Here is a 23891-nt window from a genome sequence, read left to right as displayed (position 1 = left end):
GAAAAACGCCTGACAAAGGCTCAATTCACACTGCGATTGAAAAGATTTAGTTCGTCAAGGTGATGAGGCATTGCAGGTTCAAGTGCATACGTTTTATGTGCTTGACTGGTTCATCAAAAATAGTAATCATTTTTTGGCTCATTCATAACCAACTCTTGGCTCTACTGTTTATAAAATACACAAAAAACACCACCTAATGGCACCTAGTTCTTTTATTGACTGCTGCTTGTCATACACAGAGCATGTATGGAAGGATTAGAGAGCATATTAGTGACTTCAAGAATTTCTGTGCCTCCCCGAATTAAACCAAGGTTCAGTTAAAATGTTTTAATTGTCAAGGAACTGCCATTCAGTTGTAAAATCTCACCGCACATGAAACTGCTTAAAATTATTGGATTACTCCTAAGTGGATTGTATTTCATCACCATCTTCCTCCATCACCTGCAGCAGCAGTGCGCGGCTACGAAACAACAGCAATTTGTATCCAGAGAGAAGATTCACAATTCAGATATTTGATCCTAATGTGACATAATATAACTTGTGTCAGTCAATCTAAAGACAGGATGCAAAACAGAAGCACAAAAGGTGACTCGGGACTGCACGGATCATGTAGATGACGTATGTGTTAAACCTATATATGATCAAAATAAATGTTCTATTTATTTTGATCATATAAACAAAATACAGAGGTTCCACAAAAAAGTGGGAGGAAGTGCACATTTATTTAATCCCACCCCTTCTCCATAAGTTATCAGCTAGTATTTATCCAGCTTTGTTACTAATATAAACTCAATAGCAACAACAGACATATTTCTAATAACACAATATAGACGCTATGTAAAAAAACAAATTATCACCATAAAATTATTTGTTTTACAACTCCACACCTCCGCACATCAAAGCCCTGTGCCTCCAGTTTTGGAAGGTTAATTCTAACATCTGTATAATCTGAAGTAAGGTTAATAGGTTAACCTGGTGTGAGAGTGCCTTAAACCCGAGTTCTTCTTAAATGCCATGGGTCCAGTAGAAGTCTGTGAGGAAACAGCTTTCTGACTTGACCTCTGTAAACACTTTCCTCTTGTGTTAATGGTCTCAGTGACACACTGTGGTTAGTACTATATAAATAATAAAGAGACCAAGATGGCGACAGCAAAAAACAATCAAGGCTTCAAAGACCTGGGTTACACCGCGGTAGCTATGACACTCTTTTACACTTTTTGAGCTTGAACTCAAAAAGTCGCTCCCATTTTACCTGGTTAGGTAACCATAGCAACCAGCGGGAAACGCATAACCTGGTTTGGAGCACGTTATCTTGTAGCTCCAGTTTAAAAACAGCTGTAAATAACACATTTTCACAGATTCTTTTGATCAAACAGAGCAGAAAGGAGCTCTGCGTTGGGGTTAGTTATTCAGAAATTCAACGTTTTCGTACATCCTCCTACTCTGCTGCCCTGTTGATTTTAAAAAGTTAGAATTACAGTTTGCAGAATAGAAACTGCTCGGTGTATTTGTGGGCCTGGATCAGGAAGAATATTACATGAAGACAATTAATTTCACTTTGAACTGGTCAAAAAGTGATTTCCTGAATGGCTAAATGTATTGTAAAGTTTAGCTGTTGTGTTAGAAACAACAGCTTCTAACACAACAGTGAGATTGCACTAAAGCTGAACCACACCTCAGTGTATTTACATATGCAGCACCGATTTCGTTCCTTACCTGCACCACCAGTGTTGTCTTTTGCTGTTATATTTTTATTACTTCATAGTTTTCTGAGACCAGTCTTAAGTGAGCATGCTCAGATCCTGTCGCCTGTTGATGAATACTATTGTGAGGCCATTATTTTGCTTTTTAACCCTTAAATCAGGCACATCTGGTCAGATTATATTAGCAACTTATTCACTTACCCTAACATTAGCAATCAGGGTAAATTGTCACACAAAGGTGGTTATCAGCTTCATAACTTAACTCATGATTGATTAATCCAGCTATGAGCATGTTCACATTAAGGGGATGACGCTGGCAGCATCCGGCCAGTCACACAGATGGACGTCTCCACTGGCACGCGAGCCGCTGATCTCACAAAGAATGATAAAACTGTGAGGGTAACTGAAAGAAATGCTCCTGCTGTAGAGAAATAAGCGGTGTGAAACAGAAAATCACAGTACAATAGTCAGTAAAATAAAAGTATCAACACTCTAACATTGAAATATGGGAGAATGTGATGAATTAGATGCATGTGTGATAGATTTAGTTGTTATTCTTTCAGCTGTAGCCTCAATTTTGTCTAAGGGTCTGAGAACAGCCTAAAGATTAAATATAAAAACATAATTATAATGTAGGTTTAGACTCTAAGGTCCACAGATGCCCTGTTTTGGGATCATATATTATAGGCTATAGAACAGTCTAATGCTCATCGGGGAAACAGCAAGAGTCTAGATGAAAAACTTTAGACCCTGCATGCACAAAAGTCCAAGGACTTTTCCACAAATGGTGATTCTATTTCCCAGATAACTGATTGGTTGGTAAGCAGTGATCTCATACCTGCTGATCGACAACCTAGATCGGGTCTGCAGGATAGGTTACCATGGCTACAATAACAAGTAAGTAGAGCTAAGAAGTGAACGGACTCTGTAATACTGCAAACCCAGGGTTAACCTTGAAGTTACCTGGATAATCCCAAATCCAGCTTCCTAGCACAGGCGTCAAGTGGAGAGCACCTCTGCCTTTAAGTCAAAATGCATTAGAAACAAACCTCTTGGCTTTTTTGTCTCTACAGGCTGAACCTAAGTGAACACACCTGAATTTCAATTGGCAGACAGAAAAGTAAAATTCAATAATAATACGATTTAATTTAAATGAATTAAATTAAAACTTCAGCCGAGCCCTGGACACTTTTTTTTTATATAAATTACTGTCAGAAATCATTTAATAATTCAGCCATTCACAGTGATGATCATACCAAATTCAATTTCACACAATTAAAATGGAATCGCTGCTGCCTCTCATTTCTTTTCACATAAAAGCAAAAACAAAATACGAAGCTTCACATATCTGCCGCATATTGTGAATGCAGCCGGTCTTCATCCACCCTCATTTCATCCAAGCTGTCATCTTCCTCACCATCCACCCGGAGAACTCAAGCAATTTGCTGTGATCAGTGTGTCTCTGCCAATATAAGCCAACTTACGACGACACATCTCCCACACATCTACCTCCACCCCAATAATGCCAGCCTTTCCATAAACTCTCTCGGTGTCTGAGATCTCTGCCAGCAATGCCACCAGTAATCACCGTCAGTCAAAGGGATGCGGGGGGAGGGGGCTATCACCTGCTTCAGGTAATGAGTCAGAACTAAACCCGATCCCACCGGACTAGACCGCAGATGAGGTCTGAAACGATGGAAGAGGAGGGCGAAAGGTGGAGGAGCCGATGCAGGGAGGAAGAAAACAAAAGATGGCCTCTAGAAATGAGAGGTTAACGAGATGAGATTGCACTGACCTTTGCTAATGCAGGTGGGAGGTGAGCAGGGAAAAGTGATTGATGGTAAAAAGGTGAGCAGCTGTTACAAGGGAGAGATAATGAAGAGTTGGGATTTTTCAGCCCTCCTGTAATTTTGTTTTTGAACAGAGACTGGCCTTTAAAACTGTATTACATTTGGTTTAGAGGGACACAGGCGCGAAAACGATTACAAATACATCAAACACAATGCAGGTCTGTCTAGTTCCCATATTTATATTTGACCGAAAGGGACTTTAGTGATCGCAGTGGGGAAAAAACGCTGTTGTAGCTACACTACTACAAGGATTTGGAGAATGAAATGGACTGAATAGAAAGAAAGGCACACTTGCTCACAAAGGTTTATCCACTGGGAGCCAGAATATATACAGGTGAAAATATGAATGACAGTTGACACAGCAGGGAACCTCGTGGACTGCAAAGCAAGAATGTGTAAGTGTACCGCCCCTTTTTGTGCACCTTATAAAGGTCACGAGGACACCAAAAACATTTGAGCATCACTTCTTTAAAGCCTGTAGATACTACATTAGTAGTGAAAGACAATCAGTCTTTTGCACAACCCACTGTCATTGTTGCACTTTGCTATTGCACTGTTGTGTCTCCACTGGCTTGTGTCTGTATCGTTCTGTTCTGCCTAGTGTTGCACTGTTTGGGGGTTTTTTGGGGGGAGATTTTTGAAATTTTTGCACACTTGCACTTTATGCAGTCCTGTGTTGATTGTCTGTTATATGTTGTACGTAGCACCGTTGTCTCGCTTCACTGTGTACTGTACCACTGCACATAGTTGGAATGACAATAAAGCCACTTGACTTGATTTGAAAGGAAAACTAACGGGAGCTGCTTCAGTTATTCAGACATCAGGTCACTCCTAATCGGGTCCAAAATCACTCCATTAATATGTTGTTTTGAATCTCAAAAGCTCATCATGGGTCAGTTTATGTTCAAACATATTGGTTTCCTAATGTAGTCCCTCTTTAATAAACAAGCAGATCATTATCATGTAAGTTGGACTATTTAAGACTACTCAGTTAAATAGGACCTTGTTTTTAGGCACAAGGAATAGTTCAAACTGTCAGGATAAAATATGGCGCGAAACAGCTATGTGCAGAGTTCCTTCTCTACTTTGTATTATCCAAGTTTGTAGGAACATTAACAGCGGACAACATGGGACTGCATCAATGTGTCCTCTGTATACAGTGTGTGGGACCTGCTGAAATAATAGAGTTAGTGGGGTATGGTAGCTCAGTGTTAAGTGGCTTAATAAAAAAAACAACATAAAACCCCCAAATGTGTCTGAAAACGGTCAGGGACAAAGACTGGACTGGAAATGAGTGAAAAAGCAGCCAACGTCCAAAAACAACTCTGAAAGCCTAGAGAGTTGTTGCTCAAGAGCACTTCAAAAAATTACAACAAAGACTGTTTTTTTTTTTCAATCGAAACATAAAGAGAGGGGTGGCTCAAGACTCTTTGCTCAGTACTGCAGTTACATAACCACCAGAGGAAAAAAGAGCTAGAGCTAGAGTGTAGTCCTTCGCTCCTTTCTCACCTCCACACAGCTGGCCAATCACAGCGTTAAGTGGGTGTGAATGTAGGATTGTCGTTTACAAAAATGTCTGAAGTCGAAAGAGGTTTGACGCGAAGAGCTTTCAGAGCATAAGTTCAGCAGTATTAAATAATCACACACACACAGTATCTGGCTCACACTCATCTAAAAACAGCAAAACCAACCAAGATAAACTTGCTTCTTGTTTTATTTTTGGATGACAGAAGCAAGCCGCTATCAAAGCATTTCCCACAGGTTTGAAATTTATTTTGTGGTGTTCGGCCCTGAGGGGCGCGAGCGGCTGCAAAGAGTATTGATAGTCTGCGGTAGAGCTGGGCGATAGAACGATAACGATATGTATCGCGATATAACTTTTACTCGATAGAGAAATTAAGCTATCGTGATAGACCTCGCCGCTCTTGTCCTCTTAAAAAAAAAAAAAAAGGTCAGCCAATCCAAATTAAGCAGCGCAGAGCCGAACCAATCACAGCCGCAGCGTCACGTCGCGTGACTTGTTACGTACAGCACAAGTGCCAAGCCGCACGTGTGTTTGTTTGGGAAACAGCCAGCGGGTAATGGAGCCAGCGCGTAATGGAGGAAATGAGTGTGCCGACTAGAAAAATCAACCGAGCGTGACCGAAGAGAAAACAGATGATGGTTCCAATGCCGGAGAGATTGTCGAACGGAAGAGCCATAGAAGTTCCGTAGTGTGAAGGTATTTCGGCTATTTCAAGTCTGACAAAAACAGAGTAGCGTGCACTGTAAATGTGCCGAAAGCAAGTCTGGAAATACAATAAACTGGTGCATGCGTCACACTGTGCGCCACGTTATTGTTTCGGTGAAATGAATTTCTACAATACTGTTACTGTTAATTCTACTCTCTGCAGTGTTTAAATGCTTACATATACACACAGTTACTGTCCCTCCACACATACGACTCGGTTCTGCTTCTATGCCCCAGCTTTGTTTACTTTTTCCCACCGAGGCTTCTAGACTTCTGATTGGCCAACATTTCTGCACGGTTAGGAATCTAGCGCCACCTGCTGCTTTGGCATGTTCATAGCAGCGTTTTCCTTCATTTCTGCCTTTATGTGTGGACGGGATTATTTTTTAAAACGAAAACGGAAAATCTCCGTTTTCAAAAATACCCATGTACGTGTGGACGTAGCCTCAGTCTCTGACTGGAAGCGCTAATTCGTCATTCGGCTTTTGTCAGACTAAAGTAACTGTTAAAACTGTTTGAAAAGCTAAGCTATACAACAAGGAGAGATTGAGAATTTCCTTTTAGTTCTCAGTTTATTTGATATTGACAAAGGTTAGTCAGTTTTGTCTGTTCTTCTGTAAAACAAACTAAGATTTATTTTTAGAATTAATATTTTGTTTCTAAGTGGAATTGACAATTTAGTCTGTTTCGTTTGTTCTGTTTTGAAACTTAAACGCTTTAGCGGCTGCCTTTTGTGTAGTTTGCAATATTTGCCTTTATTTATCTGAAAAAGTCTCATGTTCCTTAAGTACATCTACCCTGTTGAACTTATTATGGGAAATAAATATTTAAATAAAAACAAGCTGCTGATTATTTCACATTTTACTTGTGAGCAACGGCACATTTAAATCTTACAAATATAGTTATTTGGTTTATATCGTGATAGATATCGTTATCGCCTGAAATGAAAAAAACATATCGTGATATGAAAAAATCTCATATCGCCCAGCTCTAGTCTGCGGCAAAACAAAATTCAATTCACGAGCTAAATAATCAGTCCATATGAATGCAATGTTCAACAACAAGCAACTGAGTTTTCAATCAATCTGCACTCTGAATTGCATTTCCATACCTCTGGAAGGAAGGAATGATAAAAGTCTCTTTGGATTGGGTCAGCTTCACTTGTCTGAGCACAAATAAATTCTGCACATAAGAAGCGATGACTGAAGTTGCCCATTTGATTCTTTCTATGCATGTTAAAGTAGCACTACAATAGAGAGATAATCCATTTCCCCTTGATTTTTTAAATAGGTGACCACAATTAGGCCTAATTGTTTGAAAAACCAAAGAAAGTGTCATTACTTTGCTTCTACGCACAGTGAATGTGCTCTGCTAAAGATGAGCGAAAACATATTTGGCTGCAAAATCTGAGCATCAAACATAAAATGAGAGTGAGCAGTGTACTGTAGATCCAGCGTACATGTTGTTAGCTGGTTACCACCTCCTCAGTCTGCTAAGGGTGCAGCAGACACCTTCTGTACTGATCTGGTGTCTCGACCGGTGTCTGAATCATCCAGATTATTTCGAGTGAATCCAGGGGAAAAAAACCCAAACACGACACAGAACACGTAAAAATAGTTTTAATGCTGCTTGTTTAAAATTTGTCAGCTGTGAATGAAAAACCAGACACTGTGGCAGTGTCCTTGAATTCTGAGTGGAAAATTGTCACAAGAAACATAAAACCTAGAAGCGATCACTCTAAACAACAACAACAACCAAAAGCAAAGGTCTTACTGGTGTGTATCCGTGCACGTTGCTGCCACTGCTGACCGCGGTGCTCCGGTTGTTGAGGTTGACGGACGCCAAACTTTGCTCTGAAAGGCTGTTGCTAAGGCTGCCGCCCAGGCTCCCAGGACTCTCGCTGCCTTCTGCTTCATGGTTGTACAGCGCTACCTACACACACACACACACAGTGTTGATGTTAATATGACAATAAAGGCTATTATACGGGGCCAACGATTTGAGCCAACGCACCACATAAACCCCTTCAAAGGCAGTGATTCATGACTTTATTGTTCCTTGTAGCCTATTTTGTTACACTGCCTCATATTTGTTCACGCGCCAATTCATATCCAGACTGAAGTGAGTGCCGCGCCACTCAAGGAGTTACCCATGCACCATTAACTGATGGAACAAGTTATGAGGAAAATGTGGACATATTAGTTCTGGTCTATATAAATTTGTCCTTTTGCTGTGTTAAACGAAAGAAGAAAAAAAATAGACTCACCGACCCTAAGCTTGTGATTTTGCTTTTTTTTTTTGCCACCTTGAACTTGTTGATTCTGATTAGATAAAGACACCAAGTTGCACTTCGAAGTAACTACGCTGTATATCTTATTGTAGCAGATCACAAAGCGTTCAAGAGCAATGCCTCAGGATTACGTTGAATCATGTTTCTCTTGTTTTATTTGACTGTCAGGACTTGTGAAGCGCAGCGCCAACATTACCTCCAGGCAACATTTAATTGTATAGACAAATGCGAAAATACAGCCTTCGGGTGAGACAACATTAAAGGCTCTCTGGGGCAGTGCTCTACACTGCAGAACATCTTGTAGTGGCAAAAAAGAAAGGATAGAGAAGTGCTATTGAGTCGTGGGTTAAAGTGTTAATCCTGAACTGTTCCTGTTTGAATAGTTTTGGTAATATCGGCACTGGGTGAAAGTTTAATTCTCCTGACTGTGGAAGTAAAGGAACAGGGATTTCTTTTTAGGTTTAATGAGGTGCTTTAGGTTGAAATCTACACAGAAGCAAAGAACCGAAACACTAATCACAACAGATCATAAAAGATTTGTTTTTTCATTATGCAAACATTACAGTAACTCAGTGCAATGATCTGATCCTGATCCTCCTCCACCCCCTCGACCCCCGCTATCCTAAATTCCCAGTATCAAATTATAGGAACGCCTTCCTTCAGTAGTGCAGGCTTTGTCCAATGCAAACAGAACATCGGCGAGAGCAAACGTGTTATAGAAGAAGCTCTGACGCACTGCTGTGCCTGCAGGACGCCACCTGTGCAGATGTGGGCGGATGTCACTGATGCCGGCATCGGCATCATTATCATCAAGGTCTCCGTGCTCTGAATCATTGTTTCAAAATGTATACTGATGTCTGAGACGACTCAAGTTTTAGTCTTTCCTGGCGTAGCGCGGATTGAGTGCAACCTGACACGTTTAAAGAAATCAAATGAAAATCCTTTTGTTTCTCCACCTGCTGCACGAGTGGCACGCCAAACACGCCAAACAATAATCGCTTGATGATCTGCACCAAGTTGGCTGCTTGTGAAGCTCTGTCCTTGTTTTGTCTTAGCGATTATCTAATAAAACTGCAATACCTTTTGCGGCATTGATTAATAACGTTATTAACGGCTTTGTTATAAGAATGATGGTGGAAAATGTGAAGGATCTGCAGTATCTACTTTTTCAGGTAGGCAAGTTAATCCACTGCACTCTGTTGTTTGCCGTGTCTCACAGCAAAAAAGGACTGAATTCCAGATAATAATAATAATAATAATAATAATAATGATTAAAATTGCATGAGTACTTGGCTACAACGCTGATAAGAAAAAAAAGTGCAGAAATTCTCATCCTCGTGTCTCATATTGACAAATTCTGGGAAGTATGAGTCAGGGTCTGTTAAAAGTCCAGAATGGAAAACTGTAACGTGCTGCAAAGTCCAGACCTTCGCATCCCATCCAGAACAAACAGAGTAATGCGAGCTGCTGCGGGACAAATTTTCTCTTTGGTTGGGGACAGGACGAAAAGGATCACCCACTGCGCATAATTACTGTGTTTGTGTGGGTGTGTGCGTCAGATCAGATAGGTGTCAGAGGTCCCTGTCTCTGCTTGATCTCTGACCCTCACATAGGCGATCACACGCAGTTTAGTGTTTAAATGCTTGTGTGTGTTTGTGTCGCGTAAGGCTTTCTGCTAGAAGTGAAGACTTGTTCTGAAGGCGTCTCAGCCTCTAAAGAAGAGGCGAAAAAGAAAAACAGACACTTCTGCTGCTGCTTCTGCTGCAGTTATGTCTTACTATAAATATGTTGTGACAAAGTTTGACACATTTTCCTCACAAGCAAGTACAAATGACTAATCATTGCACAGAACTAAGAAATCAATATTCATTCATATAAATGCCAACGAACTATGATCATTCTGAAGATTTTTACTACAGTGTTTTAAAGCTCTGAATGGAACATCTGTCGCTTCTGAAGCATATAAGGTCATCGTCAATGAAACTAACAGCATTTAAATGAATCCCAATCCAGAGAGTCCAACCTGCTAATGAATCTCCTCTGACCCACGCCCCCTCCACCACCACGGCATGAATTCCAACCACACAGTTATCCAGTAACCTTGTACAACAATTCTGATATGTCTGATAATAGGTTGTAGATGATATTGCTATAACAAAAGAACTCAAGCCTCATGAACTCATGTCAAAATGAACAGTGACACGCTGATTTTACTTCTCTTTTTGACTGTTTGCTGTTTCTTTGTTATGATGTTGGCTCTGCTGGCTCTGGATCCCTATTTGAATTTGTTGAATTTGCCAAAATGGAAGAAAAGCTCTTTCTAAAAGGAGAGTCGCCAAATGCCGAACCAACCTCTGTCTGTATCTAACTGAGGATGGAAGCCACGCGTCCGGTCACATAAACTTTGTATGCCTGCGCTGTTGCGCTGTTTTGTATTGAAACAGCTTATGAACAGCTGGTGCCCTACCTTGTTGGTCACAGCATTGATGGCCAGAGTGGGAGATGCCCCTCCTGACATGATGCAGTCCATCCTCAGAGACTCGGACTCCAGGCTGTAAGGGGTCGATGCCTGCAGGAACAGGAGACAGTGTGAGAAAAATCTGGGCATAGAAAATGTTCATAAGTGCGGATTTGGGTTCAGTATCCTGATAACACGACCCACGTGAAGGCAACTAAACATTATTATTTTATTAATAATGTTTTGGGGTTTTTCTTACAATGACAAGCCAAAAAGTCTGTTGTGGAATTGCCTAGAATACTCGTTTCTGACTGAACTAATAATGCTTCCTAATGAAGGAAAAAAGGCAGGATAAACAGTGGCTTCAGGCACTAAAAGTGAACGAGCACAAACTGACCTGCGTAAACTTGCACAAACCTCACAAGGTCTTTTTATAAAATCCGTGATGCGTATGATGTCTTTTCTGAAGTCTCCGCATTTATTCTACAGTGATTCCCTCTCATCTGTGGCCAGATTCCAGCTGTTTTTATTGATTTGGCTATAACTTCCACAATAAGCCCAGTAAACTGATTCAAATCAGTGATTTAGTACACTCTGGGGAGATTGATCACATTTACAGGAAACGGGCTAAAAACAGTAACGTAGCAAACCCTGCTTTTCATGTTTCCTTAAGACTTTAATGTGGCGACTATTACAAGACATAAAAACCACTGTGCAGCAAATACATCACTGATTGCCTGATATCCCCCTGCATAAAGTTTGAATACACCTAATTCATCGTATTCTATTCTATTATAATTGTGCTATAGAATAAAAGGCTAGGAATATAAAATAAAAGCAGCAATGTCAGTGAACCTTGTTGGTTGGCTGGGGAATTTTAAGGTGTGGTGGGCAACATGTTTTTGGTGTCACCGGGCAAAAAAAGAAAGCTACATCAACCTTGCAGCATTGTAAGTGAAGGGAATTTCTGCAAATACTCTTTATTAAGCTTTAGAAAATCTTGCACCCACAAGAGACTTTGGCTAATCGTGCATTTTCTGACCAGAAAAGGTAAGTAGTCTTAAGAGCAAAAAAACAAAAAAACAAAAAAAAAAACAGAAAAACGTCCAGCGTTGGTGCAATGGGTTTGAATTCCCTATGAAGCCAAAAGTCAGCCCTGGCTTATCTCTAGCCTGTGTTCATCTTTTGAAAGGGGGTTATAACAGAGAATGGAAAACTGCAGGAGGAAAGCAACTTTTTAAGGTGGAGATATGTGAAGCATTCTTTAACACTAAAGATGCAGGTTGTACCCCTTTCAGGTTCACCACACGTTACACTGTGTTGTGGCAGGTACAGTACTGAGCAAAGGCTTTGAGCTTTTTGTCATTTTTTAAAGTGGTCTTAAACAACAGTTCTCTAAGCTTTCTGAAGGTATTTCAAAGTTTCTTTCTTTGGCCACTGGCTGCTTTTTCACTCACTGACCAATGAATCACTTAAACACAAAAAAGGCATAAAATAATATTTTTTTCACCAACAAGGTGATTCCCAAAGAGCTATTAGCTGAAATCTTGGCATGGTATGTCGTGCAATTACAAAACTGAGGAAACTGGATATAAAGCTGTTCATCTGAAAGCAGCAACTCTATGCTTTTTCAGTGATATTAGCGTCTCTCTCCTTTCTCAACCAATCTTCGTCTTCGCTGGGCTGCTGCGACATCGTGCCTGTGATTACCGTAATGACTCTAATATCAATGCAAAATGCTGCTTTTAGGAAATGCTGGAATTCTTTCAATTGAGCAAATAGTTCAGGAGTTACGGGAGATACAGATGTTGAAAAAACATTGCAGAATACCAGTCTGATCCCAGCAACAGGTTAGGTTTTCTTTAGGTTAAAGGAGGGAAACTGATGACAACAGGTGATGGATCCAAATAGAAGGAGGTCAGCAGACAGATACAACAGGTAAAAGAGTCACCTGTAAAGCACTGTGGAGGCTCTGTCAAGGTTCAGGTTTGCCTTTCAGCCAGTGGTGTTGGGGATCTTGTCTAGTCTTCAATTGTTCCTGAAGACTACTTAAAGAAACTATAAGAAAGCTTGTCTAAGAGACTTTAGACTGTGTTGAAGAATAAAGGTGGTCATACAAAACTGTACAATTGTACAAACTCTGTTTTTGCCTTATTAAAGATTACTCTTACTTACATCTTGATTAAACGTGTAAGTAAGGCTACGTCCACACTAGCCCGGATGGATTTGAAAACTGCGTTTTCATTGGGGAAACGGCCGAAAACGCTTATGTTCCAGCACTGCGCATGTGTGAAACGCAAGAAGATTCGACCTGCCTCATTTCTGTCTGCTGTTTATTTACTTTCCGGCTCTTTGAAACGTCGCGGCAAAGGGTTGAGGAAAAGCACCGAGTTTTTTAAATGGACTAACAATGAGGTGGAGTTGATGCTGCGAGTAACACAAAAGTACAAAGTTGCAAAAGCGAGTGAGAGTTAAAGAATGTGAAGAAAAGCTATCTGGAGCATGTACAGACTGATATTAATCTTTAATAGGGCTGTCCAAACTGAGAGCAAACAAAACAATTGTTTGTATAATGCCCTCCGCTTTCTTAGTTTAATTGGTCACATGACTGCATCATATGACTAACATGCGTCATCGTTTTAGAAAGTTGGCATTTTTGCAGTCCACACTGCGGCGCGAAAGCACCATTTCCAAATGTACGCATTTTCAAGATCGTTTTAAATATTAGTATAAAGGGGTGCACTAATATTTTTTTTAAACAGTAGAGTCTCGCCTTCTAGTTATTATGCAGAAATCATTCGTGGATGCTCTCCGCTGATTGAAAATGTCCAGAGGAGTTTGAAAACGAGGACGGAAATGAAATGTGACAAAGGTTATGAGAAATCTAAGTGTGCTGCAAGTTCATGATTCTTCACTGAGCCTCCTGAATCACCATCACGCCCCAGGCTCACACTGTGTGAACTAATCGAGGCGCGCTTCATTTAAATTGCGGGACACTTAAACAGCCTGGAAAGTGGACACATCACTTGCACTTGATAAGATGAATCAAGCCATCCTCATGCATTATTCACGTACCTATAATGCATTCAGCAGCAGTTCATTTTCTGCTGCTGTCCTCACAAAGCGCTAAAGTAGGGTTAACTGAGTGTGAGGACGTGAGGAACTATTCAAAGATCGATGAGGGGCTAAATTGATGCCTGCCAAATGAAGAAGAAAAAAAAGGAGAGAGAGAGAGAGAGAGAGAAAAAAACAACAACAACAAAAAAAGAAACCCGGGGAAGATGTTTTTTTTCTCCTTGTCTGACTCCTTTCAGGGTTCAAGACAGCTTGCCTGCCTTCCCAAACTGCTTACAGTAAGAGGATTGGTTGGTAACAATGCAATCTTTAATTTATGATAAACTCCCAGCTAAACGGGTTGTCGGTTCCCTGGTGGAGGCACTTAAAAAGAAGACAAGAGAGAGGTGAAGAGAGGCAGGAGGAAGGCTTGTGGAGGAAGAGCAGAATAGAAGAATAGGCAGGGAGATAATTGAGTGGTGACAGACGGGCAGACAGACAGACAGGCAAACAGAGAAGCATCTACCAGAAATGAAAGAGAGTGATTATGCTTAAGGGCACTGGAGACACAGGTACTAAACTACGTGTACACTTGCCTGTCTACACATTTATATAATGCATTTATGCGGTTGACGTTTAGCCCTTCCTGCCAACTTAAAATATTTGACTGTGTAACCGAGGTGCAACAAAATCCCAGTTAACACACAAGATGTATTTAGCCCACCTTTCTTTCTTTTTCTTTTTTTCAGATGGTAATGCCGCCATAAATCTTAGCACTTAAAACCTCCCTGTTTCTCCTTAGCCCATGTGACAGCCCACAGTGTGTCTGCCAGCAGTGCAAGTGAGGCGTAAGAAAAGGGGTCAAAGGGCCCATCCATGTAAGACGAGATGACAAGGCTCTGAATTAATTAATGTTTGTAATAAAAAAAAAATAAATCGTTGGTGAAGAAAATATGTCTAACGGCAGCCCCGGGGCCTTCTGTGGTAATTAACTGGAACACAAGCCTAGAACACTTTCCCTCCTCCCTCCTCTCCCACTTACTCCTCTTACCTCTTTTTCCTTCCCTTAAACTTGACTGTTTCTTCTCGCTACCTTGATGTCTTTTTCCTGCTTTCCGCAACCTTCCTTTCACGCCTTCTTTCTGCTCTTCCCCTCTCTTGTACCTCCCCAACCCTTTCCGTCTCTTTTGCCTCGATTCGTTCTCCAATGAGCGACACCTTACAGTGATTGTGCACTTTGTCGCGCTGCGCCTGTCAGAGTTCCCCAGAGAGGAAGATGGCTAAAGCAGAAATGCAGACGGACGAAGCGAAAGATAATGATCAAGATGCGCCAACAGTCAGAGACTGGCTGGATGAGAAAGGGAGGCGGATGATCGTGATAAAAGACGCGTATTTTCTTTAATGCAACATTCAGAGGATCATCTGCTTAATACAATATATACCTGCACACTGGAGGTACACCTCACCCCTGTGAAATAGACTTTGGGAGATCTTCTGCTTGGTCCACTACACCAACTGATTACACTAATTGGTGGCCTCATTCTGGCTTCGGGGAGAAGTAATGCCATGTTATCCAGAGCCTAGTAATGATATTGCATGTCACCAGATCTCATATCACTGAACTGAAGCCATTTAAATGTTTTATTTTGTATTCGTTTGTGACTGACTACAAGTCTTTGTGTCATACGGCAGCAGTTTTAGTACGCATCCCTTTGCCAGGGGAGCACAGTTCATTTAAGCCGCTGAGGTAATAATCAGAGAGGAATTCAATCTGTTTAATGTGCTGAATACTGAATCTGAACCGTATTAAAATTTTGGCCATTAACCGCCGACACTAGTTTATGAGCGTGCTAATCAGCCGCTAAGAAAACAGACATCGAAATGCACGCCATACTGTAGTCAGAGTCAGGAAAAAAACAAAAAACAGAGAGATGATGGCAGACAGTGGTGAAAGCAGACTTGAAATACACGATGGAGCTCACTCCGCACTGCTTTTGTATTCACATCCCCAGGTTAATGACTGCACACCAGCCGCATTCTGCCAAGTTGATGCAGGGTTACATATATTTATAGCCTCAGCTGCTGTCAATCAATTTCCCAAAACCAATTTTCATTCCTGCTTCTGTATTCTCACATCTATCTGGTAGCTTGTTCCTGCTGCTTTTATGGCATCTTGAAAATTGCTAACCCCAAAGCCTGTGGGATTAACCTGGATGAATATGAGGATGAATATCAAAAAGTTGTTTAATTGCAACCATAGGTTCTGGTTCTGTTACAAAGAAGGCACGCGCGCCGGTGATCGGGCATTCTCCTGCGCTAGAGCGCAGTAATAAGTTCGTCAATAACAATCGAGCAGTGCACAGCAAGAATAACCCACAGAGGAAAAAAACAAAACAAAAAGCGGATAAAGTTTGGTACTTTGTGGCTTTAAAATGTAATAATTACACAAAAGAAAGTGTGTTTTTTCCTACATTGCTGCGGCATCGAATATGCTGCTCATGCTGTGCCTCTTGTGTAGACAAGGTGTTACACCGTGTCCACTCAGCAGCTTCAGCCCTCCATCTGTGAGTAGACACGAGGCGTTCGAGCACAGCGCACAATCACTGTAGTTATGAGCAGCAGAAAGAAGAGAATTGACTTGAAGGGTAAAAAGATACTTTGGGCTGCATTTAGGAGGAGGTAAAGCAAGCGATGACAAGATAATCCACATCTTTTGGTCTCTGAGGTACTGTGCAGTGATTTATGGTCACCAGATGTTGAAGCCTGCTGCCTGCGATGATCCCCTGGCCTTTGAGTGAGATGTGGTTTTGAGAGAAATATCTGAAGTAGAACTTGATGGTCTGGCACAATATGGCTGTATTTGACATTTGGTAATCTCCTATCACGTGGTCCACACGATACCTGACAGCCAACACTGACATGCTTTTTTGTGCAAATAAGCTAATGTTAGCTTCCTAACAAGCTAAAGAGACGTCAATTCTCACAGAGCTACTAGTACCGCTGAGGGCTCTTACACTCATCTTTCAGGGGAGGTTTAAAGGTACATTATTGGACTGCTAGTCTGTCCATGCATCATTATAACATGGGAACAGGAGAAAGACTGCAAACCTGTTCACACATTTCTGTAGCACCTCATTTGTATTGGGAAGCTTTTTCAAATGCCTTGTTTTTCCTGTTCATATAATTCTCTTTTCAGACATTTTACAACAATGCTCGAATCATCAGCAAAATCCCATTTTTCTTCTCCTCTGATGATGTCTAACTTTGATATTAGCACCTTAAAGGGGTCACAGGTTTGAGAATATGGAATGAAATAAATCCTTAGAGAAGTCATTTCGTACGACTTTTAAAACAACAAGCGAAACAACAACAACAGAAACACTGGCATCCAGCTGTTCCCTCAGCCTCCTAGTAGATGCACCTATGGTATGATTTGAAAAATCTTTAGCGATTTATTGTCTTCACAAGATTTCCAGAAAACTTTATTTCTGATCTTGATCTAGATGTCACTGAGACTTTTAGCAGATGCACCTAAAGCATCAATTTCCAAATTCTGTCACCTCATTCTCAAAGTATTACATTTACAAAGCTGCACGCCGACCACCCACCCATCTGTCTGGTGGAGTGACAACAATACCCCATCAGCCTTTTGTGGGTAAAACAGGATTATACAAACTACTTGTGTACTTACTCGTTCTCCAGAGCGTGGTCTCTTCTTTGGCCTGCTGGGTACCGTGTCTTCTTTAGGATTGGTGTCTATGGCCCAGTAGGAACCCTGAATATTAACATCAGTAAAACAAACATTAGAAACATATTTGATGGAAGGTTTTTTTTGGTGTGTTTTTCTCCAGTGGTTTGGTTGCTTTGTAGGTTTGTCCAAAGCTTCAAACTTTGTCTTGAGTGCCCCTCCCTGAGTTTGGGTTTTTCGGTGAGTTTTCCCTTCCCACTGTTGCCAAAGTGCTTGCTCATAAGGCAGGGGTGTCCAAGCTGTGTTGGATCAAGGACACATCCAGGTTTTAGATGTGTCCTTGATCCAACACAGCTGATTTAAATGGCTAAATTACCACACACACACATTCACACACTGGTGATGGCAAGCTGGCATTGTAGCCACAGCCACCCTGGGGCGCACTGACAGAGGCGAGGCTGCTGGACACTGGCGCCTCTGACCACCACCAGTAGGCAATGGGTGAAGTGTCTTGCCCAAGGACACAATGACCGAACCGGCAACCTTCCGATTACAAGGCGAACTCCCAACTCTTGAGCCACGATCGCCCTTCAATGGACTAATCATTTGATTCAGGTGTGTTGACCCAGGGTGATATGTAAAACCTGCAGGACACCGGCCCTTGAGGCCTGTAGTTGGACACCCCTGTCATAAGGGGTCATCTAATTACTGGGGTTTTCTTTGGATTAGTAAAGAGTCTTTACCTTATACAATATAAAGCACCTTCAGGCTGCTGTTGTTATGATTTTGTGCTATATAAATAGAATGGATTGGCAGCACTCTGTAACCTTACATGGTCTGCCACTTCCTGTAGTTCCTAAATTCTTCAACACCAGTTACAGTTAGTGGTAGAATATCTAGGAGGCAGTCAATTGAAACTGACTTCTTGCAATGGTGGTAGCTATCACAGTACCACACTTGAATTCTGTGAGCTTTTTTAGAACAGCATTCTTCATTCACAAAGGCTTTTAAATGCAGACTACATGGCTAGGTGCTTGATTTTATGCACCAGTGGCAAAGAAAGTGAAACCTCTTCAACTGAAGGATTAAGAGATCCAGACCAATGCTTTTGATCATATACTAGTGGCCAAAAGTATTATATTAATGCTATATTCTACATGCTTATAAAACAGAATGGGATAGCTGAGAATCCGGCTTACAGAGAAAATAACATTAGTGATTAATTTATACATAAACATCCCATCATAAGTTATGTAGTCAGTACAAGCAGCAACAAATATAGCCCTAATTATAGGGCTGTGCGATATGACCAAAATCTCATATCCCAATATAAGAATTCTATCATCCGATAACGATATAAATCACAAAAATGTAACATTTTCTGTAAATTCTGTGAATCTCGGGCAGCTCGTCATGCGGGAAGTGTTTCCAGCTGGGCGTCATGTACCTGGAATCGAGTGTTTTAACCAATGCATGAAACCATACATTTTTAGACATAAGTTGTAAAGGCCGCCGTTTTCTCTGTGAGTATTTATTACACGGCGTGCTGCGGGGAAAAGCCTGTTCTAATGTTTGAGTCTAAGGTTTATTTTTTAGCACCTGGCGGCTCTTTTTTACTTCTCATCCCTAAATAATCTGCTCTTTCACGTGATTCAGTTTATTTTGAAAAGTCTCAACAGGATATTGAGCTTTATTGTGAAAGGTTTATGTGGAACATAAACAAGCGAACACGCAATGTTGTTACCGTCGTTGTTGCTAACCACAACGCATAAAAACAGGCGCTTGTCCGTCTGTAGTGTGGTTATATAAAACATAAGAGAAAGAGAGAACTTAAAGAAATTAATATAGCCACTACAGTGACCATCAAAGCGATGAAAAAATATTGCCCTAAACAGCTTATTTTGCGACACCACGAAACAAACGATAGCGTAAAATGAAACGATAGACGTTTTTATATTGTTATCCGATATATCGTTATATCGAACAGCTCTACCTAATTATGCTGAATTACTGATCATAGAGCAAACCCCTCCATCAATAAGCCAAATATTGAAAAATACCTACAATTTCACAGATGTGGCTACAAAATCAGTTTTAAATCTTGGTAAATATGACTGGTTAATACACTTTTTATTGTTTAAGCAACTTTTTAGAACTTTTCCTGCAGGCTTTAGATATCACCTTGGGTCAACACACCTGAATCAAATGACTAGTTCATCACCAGGCCTCTGGAGAACTTCAAGACATGTTGAGCAGGTAATTTAGCCATTTAAATCAGCTGTGTTGGATCAAGGACACATTTAAATCCTGCAGGACACAGGCTCCTGAGGCCTGGAGTCCCCCTGCTTTAGACTAACAACCTAGCCAACAAGTGTTTGATGTTCAAACCAAAGTGAACTCTAGTTTTAAGATTTTGGCTCAAAAACATTTGAACTGCTGCTGCAGGCCAAGATATTTTATTATGAATTTGAAATCTTTATATTGTTCTGATAATTAACTCTGTAAAGTCTAAACCATGAAATATTTTCAAGAAAATTATAATTTTTTTAAACTGAAATTTACTGCTCACAGTTAATCTTACAAACAAAACATTTAAGGGGGTTAGTCTTAATAAAACATCACACTGATGATAGAGAAGTCTCAAAAACTCATGGATTAAATATGATCCACTCGCCACTATTTACACCTATTTTTTCCCCAAACTGTTTTAGATTATGTTAGATTTCAAAAACACAATGTCTTACAAAATAAATCAGGATTTATTTCTCTGAATCTATTAGTTGCTTCTTCTTTATTACTTCTACAAAATAAGGCTGGCAGTAAGTGTCACTAAATAAAAAGTAAGTGCTGTGAGATGGCCGCATCCACAGTATCCAAAAGCATCAACTTATCTGTTATTCTTCCAGTATCAAATTAGTTTTCTCTAGGTTTAGTTCTCCAGTGGTGCACGTTTCTGCATCCTTTCCCCAGAAAATCCACCGAAATCCTTTTGATACATAATGTTAAAACACAGCAGTCTCCAAAATAAACAGATACAATAAGAGAAGAGGAAATCAATTGCTTTTAGCTCCTAGATTTCCTTCCGGTATAATTTTTTTTTCCAGCCTTTCATTTTGCCTCTTCCCTCCCAAGGAGGTCCAAAGCTGCAGACTGAATTCAGGAGGTTCATCTAGGCCACACGTGCACACAGCTCAACTCTCAACATCTATCTCCCCCCCACCTCTCATATTCTTTCCTCTTCTCCTCCCCCTGTCTCTCAGTCCCACATCACTGAACAGTACACAGCCAATTAACGTTAGCACATGCATGATTTAGCTTCTCCTCTCTCTCTGTGGCTTCAAACAGAGCATGTACATTCAGCTTCTCCACACACACACACGCACACAGCTGACCTCCCACCCCACCACCACTACGCCGAGGTATCGACCACTTCGATCCACGGTGTGAATTAAGGTGCTGGTCAGGTCCAAGTCAGGCTAATCGGGGGGGGGGGCCCTCTCTTTGTGTCTTTGCAGACTATAGGCCTCCACTCAAGCCCAAGGATTTTGTTTGAATTATTTAAACCTTCTTCCCCCTAATTCATTTTTCAATGGCTCCAAAATCCCCGCAGCCGGGAGAAACTCTCCGCTCCCCCAACCCCACCTCAACCGTACCCCCCTAAACAAAACGAGCAGAGTTTTTAAGAGCTCATTGAAAAGTTTGGCTCCTCAGTTTTGTGTAAAAGTGGCGGATCGCCTCTAACATTAACCTTGTGACGAGTTTGAGCTTGTATTAAAAATATGGCATAAGGACAGGGTTCAGTGATCAGCTGCAATTATACACTTTCCCCATCTGAGCATGTCCTTCGATCTCAGCACAACCAAGCACTTGACAAATTGTTGTTATCAAACTGGAGTTGCTGAAGTGGCCGTGGCAACGCTGCTTCCTAACCACAGCAGCAGCAGCAGGAGTGAAACATATCTAAAGCTTCCTCTGATTGTGTCTGCGAGATACAGAGAGAAGCAGTTCTAATAAAGCATAACAGATGCATGGAAGGCCTTGCATCTGAGGGAGAGTACCTACATATACTTATTATTCATTACTCCCTGTACCACATTATTACTTGGCAGAATCAATATCGTAGGAGCCACAGAAAACAGAGAAAGCAGCATTAGGCATTCAGCACAGCCGGTTATGGAGTTACAAATTGCTTTTAACCGCAGACACTGTGTGTGTGACAAAGAAGCAGAGCAAGTGAGCACTTAAGCACAAGTGTGTTCACACATGCGGCACGAGTGCTACTAAACACGTCAAAAGTCGCCACGTACTTGCAAAGCCTGCTGAAACCCACTCGACATTTTCGCCGTGCGCCGCCCAGCTTTCTTTTTTTTAAGTCGCACAATAAGGTTGAGAAAATACTTACTTTTCCAGGGTCGTCTTTGGAGCGAGGCACTTTGAGAAAACACTTGTTCAAGGACAAGTTGTGTCGTATAGAATTCTGCAGAGGGAAAGAAAAAAAGGAAGAAAAGAAGAGAAAAAGAAGAGAATATTATGAAGTAGTAACAAAGTGGCATCACTTTTACACGTTTTCTTTAAATAAGCAAACTGTAATATGCTGACTATATTACAGTTACTTTCTGAATCTGCTTTCATTCTACAGTAAGGACTGGAGAATATGAGAAAAGTCTGAATTGTGTGATAACATTAATAGTAATGACGGTTACACATTTGCTCCACAGTTCCTATTATTTTTCTTTCTTTTTCTTTTACATATACCCACACGAAGACGCATCAATATGCACAGATAGATAAACAGAGAAATAAAACGTATGCTTTTTAAACATGCTCTTATTGAACAAGGATAAATGTCTGCTGCGTTATGCAGCATCTTTAGTGAAATATCTGCTGTATGTTGGCTTTGCATTAAGGATGAAACACCATTTATCAGCCAGCTTTATTCATTAGTGTCCACTGCAACAGAAGCTTTTATCTTTTTCCAGCCTTTGTCAAGACTGTTGGAAACCAATGCAAAACCATTATGGGACCTTGCCATGTCCTTCATCTCCTTCCAAAGTACAAGTTTTTCTTCACTCAGATTAGAATCTGGTCTTACTATCTTTAGCTTGGGTTTCACTCGGCTCTGGCTCCAGAACCTCGGTCTCGACATTAGCGAAGGCCTTCAAAAGGAGTCCTCTGCTTTCTACTCCGTACCGTGTCGAATAAAAACAGACACTACGGGTCACGGTTAGACAAGAGTGAAATGCGGGTGCAGATGCAGACGACTCCATTGATTAAAGCCGAAGCGTACCAGACGCTCCTGAAACTGATGATTGAAAACAGGAGGCTGGAGCGCATTTCAGTGAAGATAGGGAGCGAGACAGAGGGATGCTAGGGCAATGATTCGCCATGACCGTGAGGTGGGTGATAATGTCAGTGGTTGTGCGTTTGATGTGCTACAGGGTTGGATTTGTTTTTTTGAATATGTCAAGAGGCTGTGTTCAGAGTAAAACTGGAGGGAGGAGGAGGAGTTTAAGCTGGGCTTAATGAAAACTCACATTTTTGTACACGTTCGGTTTTAGCCATAAAGACGAGAAGATCATATTTCTTAAATTTATAACAATCCCTATTGTTTATGTGTGTATTTGTGTGTGTGTGTGTGTTGTGAGGGTAGGAAAAGGAAAAGAAAGAGAGAGAGTGAGAGAAACGGGGGGGGGCACAACAGCTTATGCTAACCTGACATGAACCTGTTCTCCCTGCAGGCTCCCGTTCTCCACTCATCTGCTGCTGCTAATTAATACCACTGGGGAGGAGGAGGAGAGAAGACAGAGGGATGGGAGGAATTTCTCGTCTCCTTCTCTCGGGTTCGTACTGCTCAGCAGCAGCTTTGTTTCTCTTACAGAAAAAGAAAAACACCTTCTCTCTCTCTCTCTCTCTCGCTTTCTGTCTCCAGTATACCATTACAGCCTAGTCCACCTCTGCCTCCCCTCGATCTCTGCTGAAGAAGAAATGCTCGAGCAGGTTTTGGCTTCTCTGCTTAGCGGGTCACTGGCTGCTTGTGGCCGTCCATCAAGGAAATATGTGGCAGTCGGGAGATGAAAAAAGGCAAGGAGGACTGCCACCAGCTACCACACTACGGTAACCATCTGTTCCAAAAACTTTCCTGCAGTTGGTGGCGGTAGATCATTAACACAGAGTCCCGTCACTTCAGGAGCTAGCCCATCTAACTTTGCTAACCTCTACCTGTTATTTGTTTATTCACACACTATATTTTATGACTCAAGCAATTTTTGGAACATCTGTGCACTACTTGCTATGTCTGCACAACCCCATCTATTTCAGACTTTGTACACTCTGGCAAATTTCACTTTTGGGGCATGTGTGTCCGTTGCTGGGCCCGCATGGTTGCACTGTGGCTTTTAAAGCCTTTGTACAGCCCTGGATTTGTTCCTGTCATTTAGCTAACTAAAAAAATCTTCCAGTGTGGAATAATGATAAGTCGGCCCCTTTCAGTAAATGGAGAATTTACTGTAATATTTTTCAGATGGTTTGGAGCACGGGAGTTTTCTTCCATGTGCGCGTTATGATCCACATATCAACAAAAACAGCCCGTAGCCCAAACCAATCAGCATGCGAGGATAC

At 41.3% G+C, this 23891-nt stretch overlaps 1 protein-coding gene across 7 annotated transcripts in view; it reads right to left on the bottom strand.

The window, feature by feature from the left end:
• The window catches only part of LOC146644798 (forkhead box protein J3-like), a 74126-nt gene that overhangs the window by 15094 nt on the left and 35141 nt on the right, over positions 1-23891 (bottom strand). For all 7 annotated transcript variants that reach the window (XM_085392843.1, XM_085392840.1, XM_085392844.1 and 4 more), the window contains 4 exons: positions 21676-21750; positions 17277-17360; positions 10541-10642; positions 7557-7715 (listed from right to left, as the gene is read on the bottom strand). In XM_085392843.1, coding sequence (XP_085248969.1) covers positions 7557-7715; positions 10541-10642; positions 17277-17360; positions 21676-21750 — 420 coding nt within the window. The remainder of the gene's footprint in view (positions 1-7556; positions 7716-10540; positions 10643-17276; positions 17361-21675; positions 21751-23891) is intronic.

Source organism: Rhamphochromis longiceps, linkage group LG20, assembly GCF_057381845.1.
Source record: "Rhamphochromis longiceps isolate RC_006_pf linkage group LG20, R_longiceps_female_GT1.1, whole genome shotgun sequence".
Taxonomy (NCBI): Eukaryota; Metazoa; Chordata; class Actinopteri; order Cichliformes; family Cichlidae; genus Rhamphochromis; species Rhamphochromis longiceps.
The sequence above is the reverse complement of the archived record's forward strand: the minus strand, read 5'-3'. Positions and strand labels throughout refer to the sequence as shown.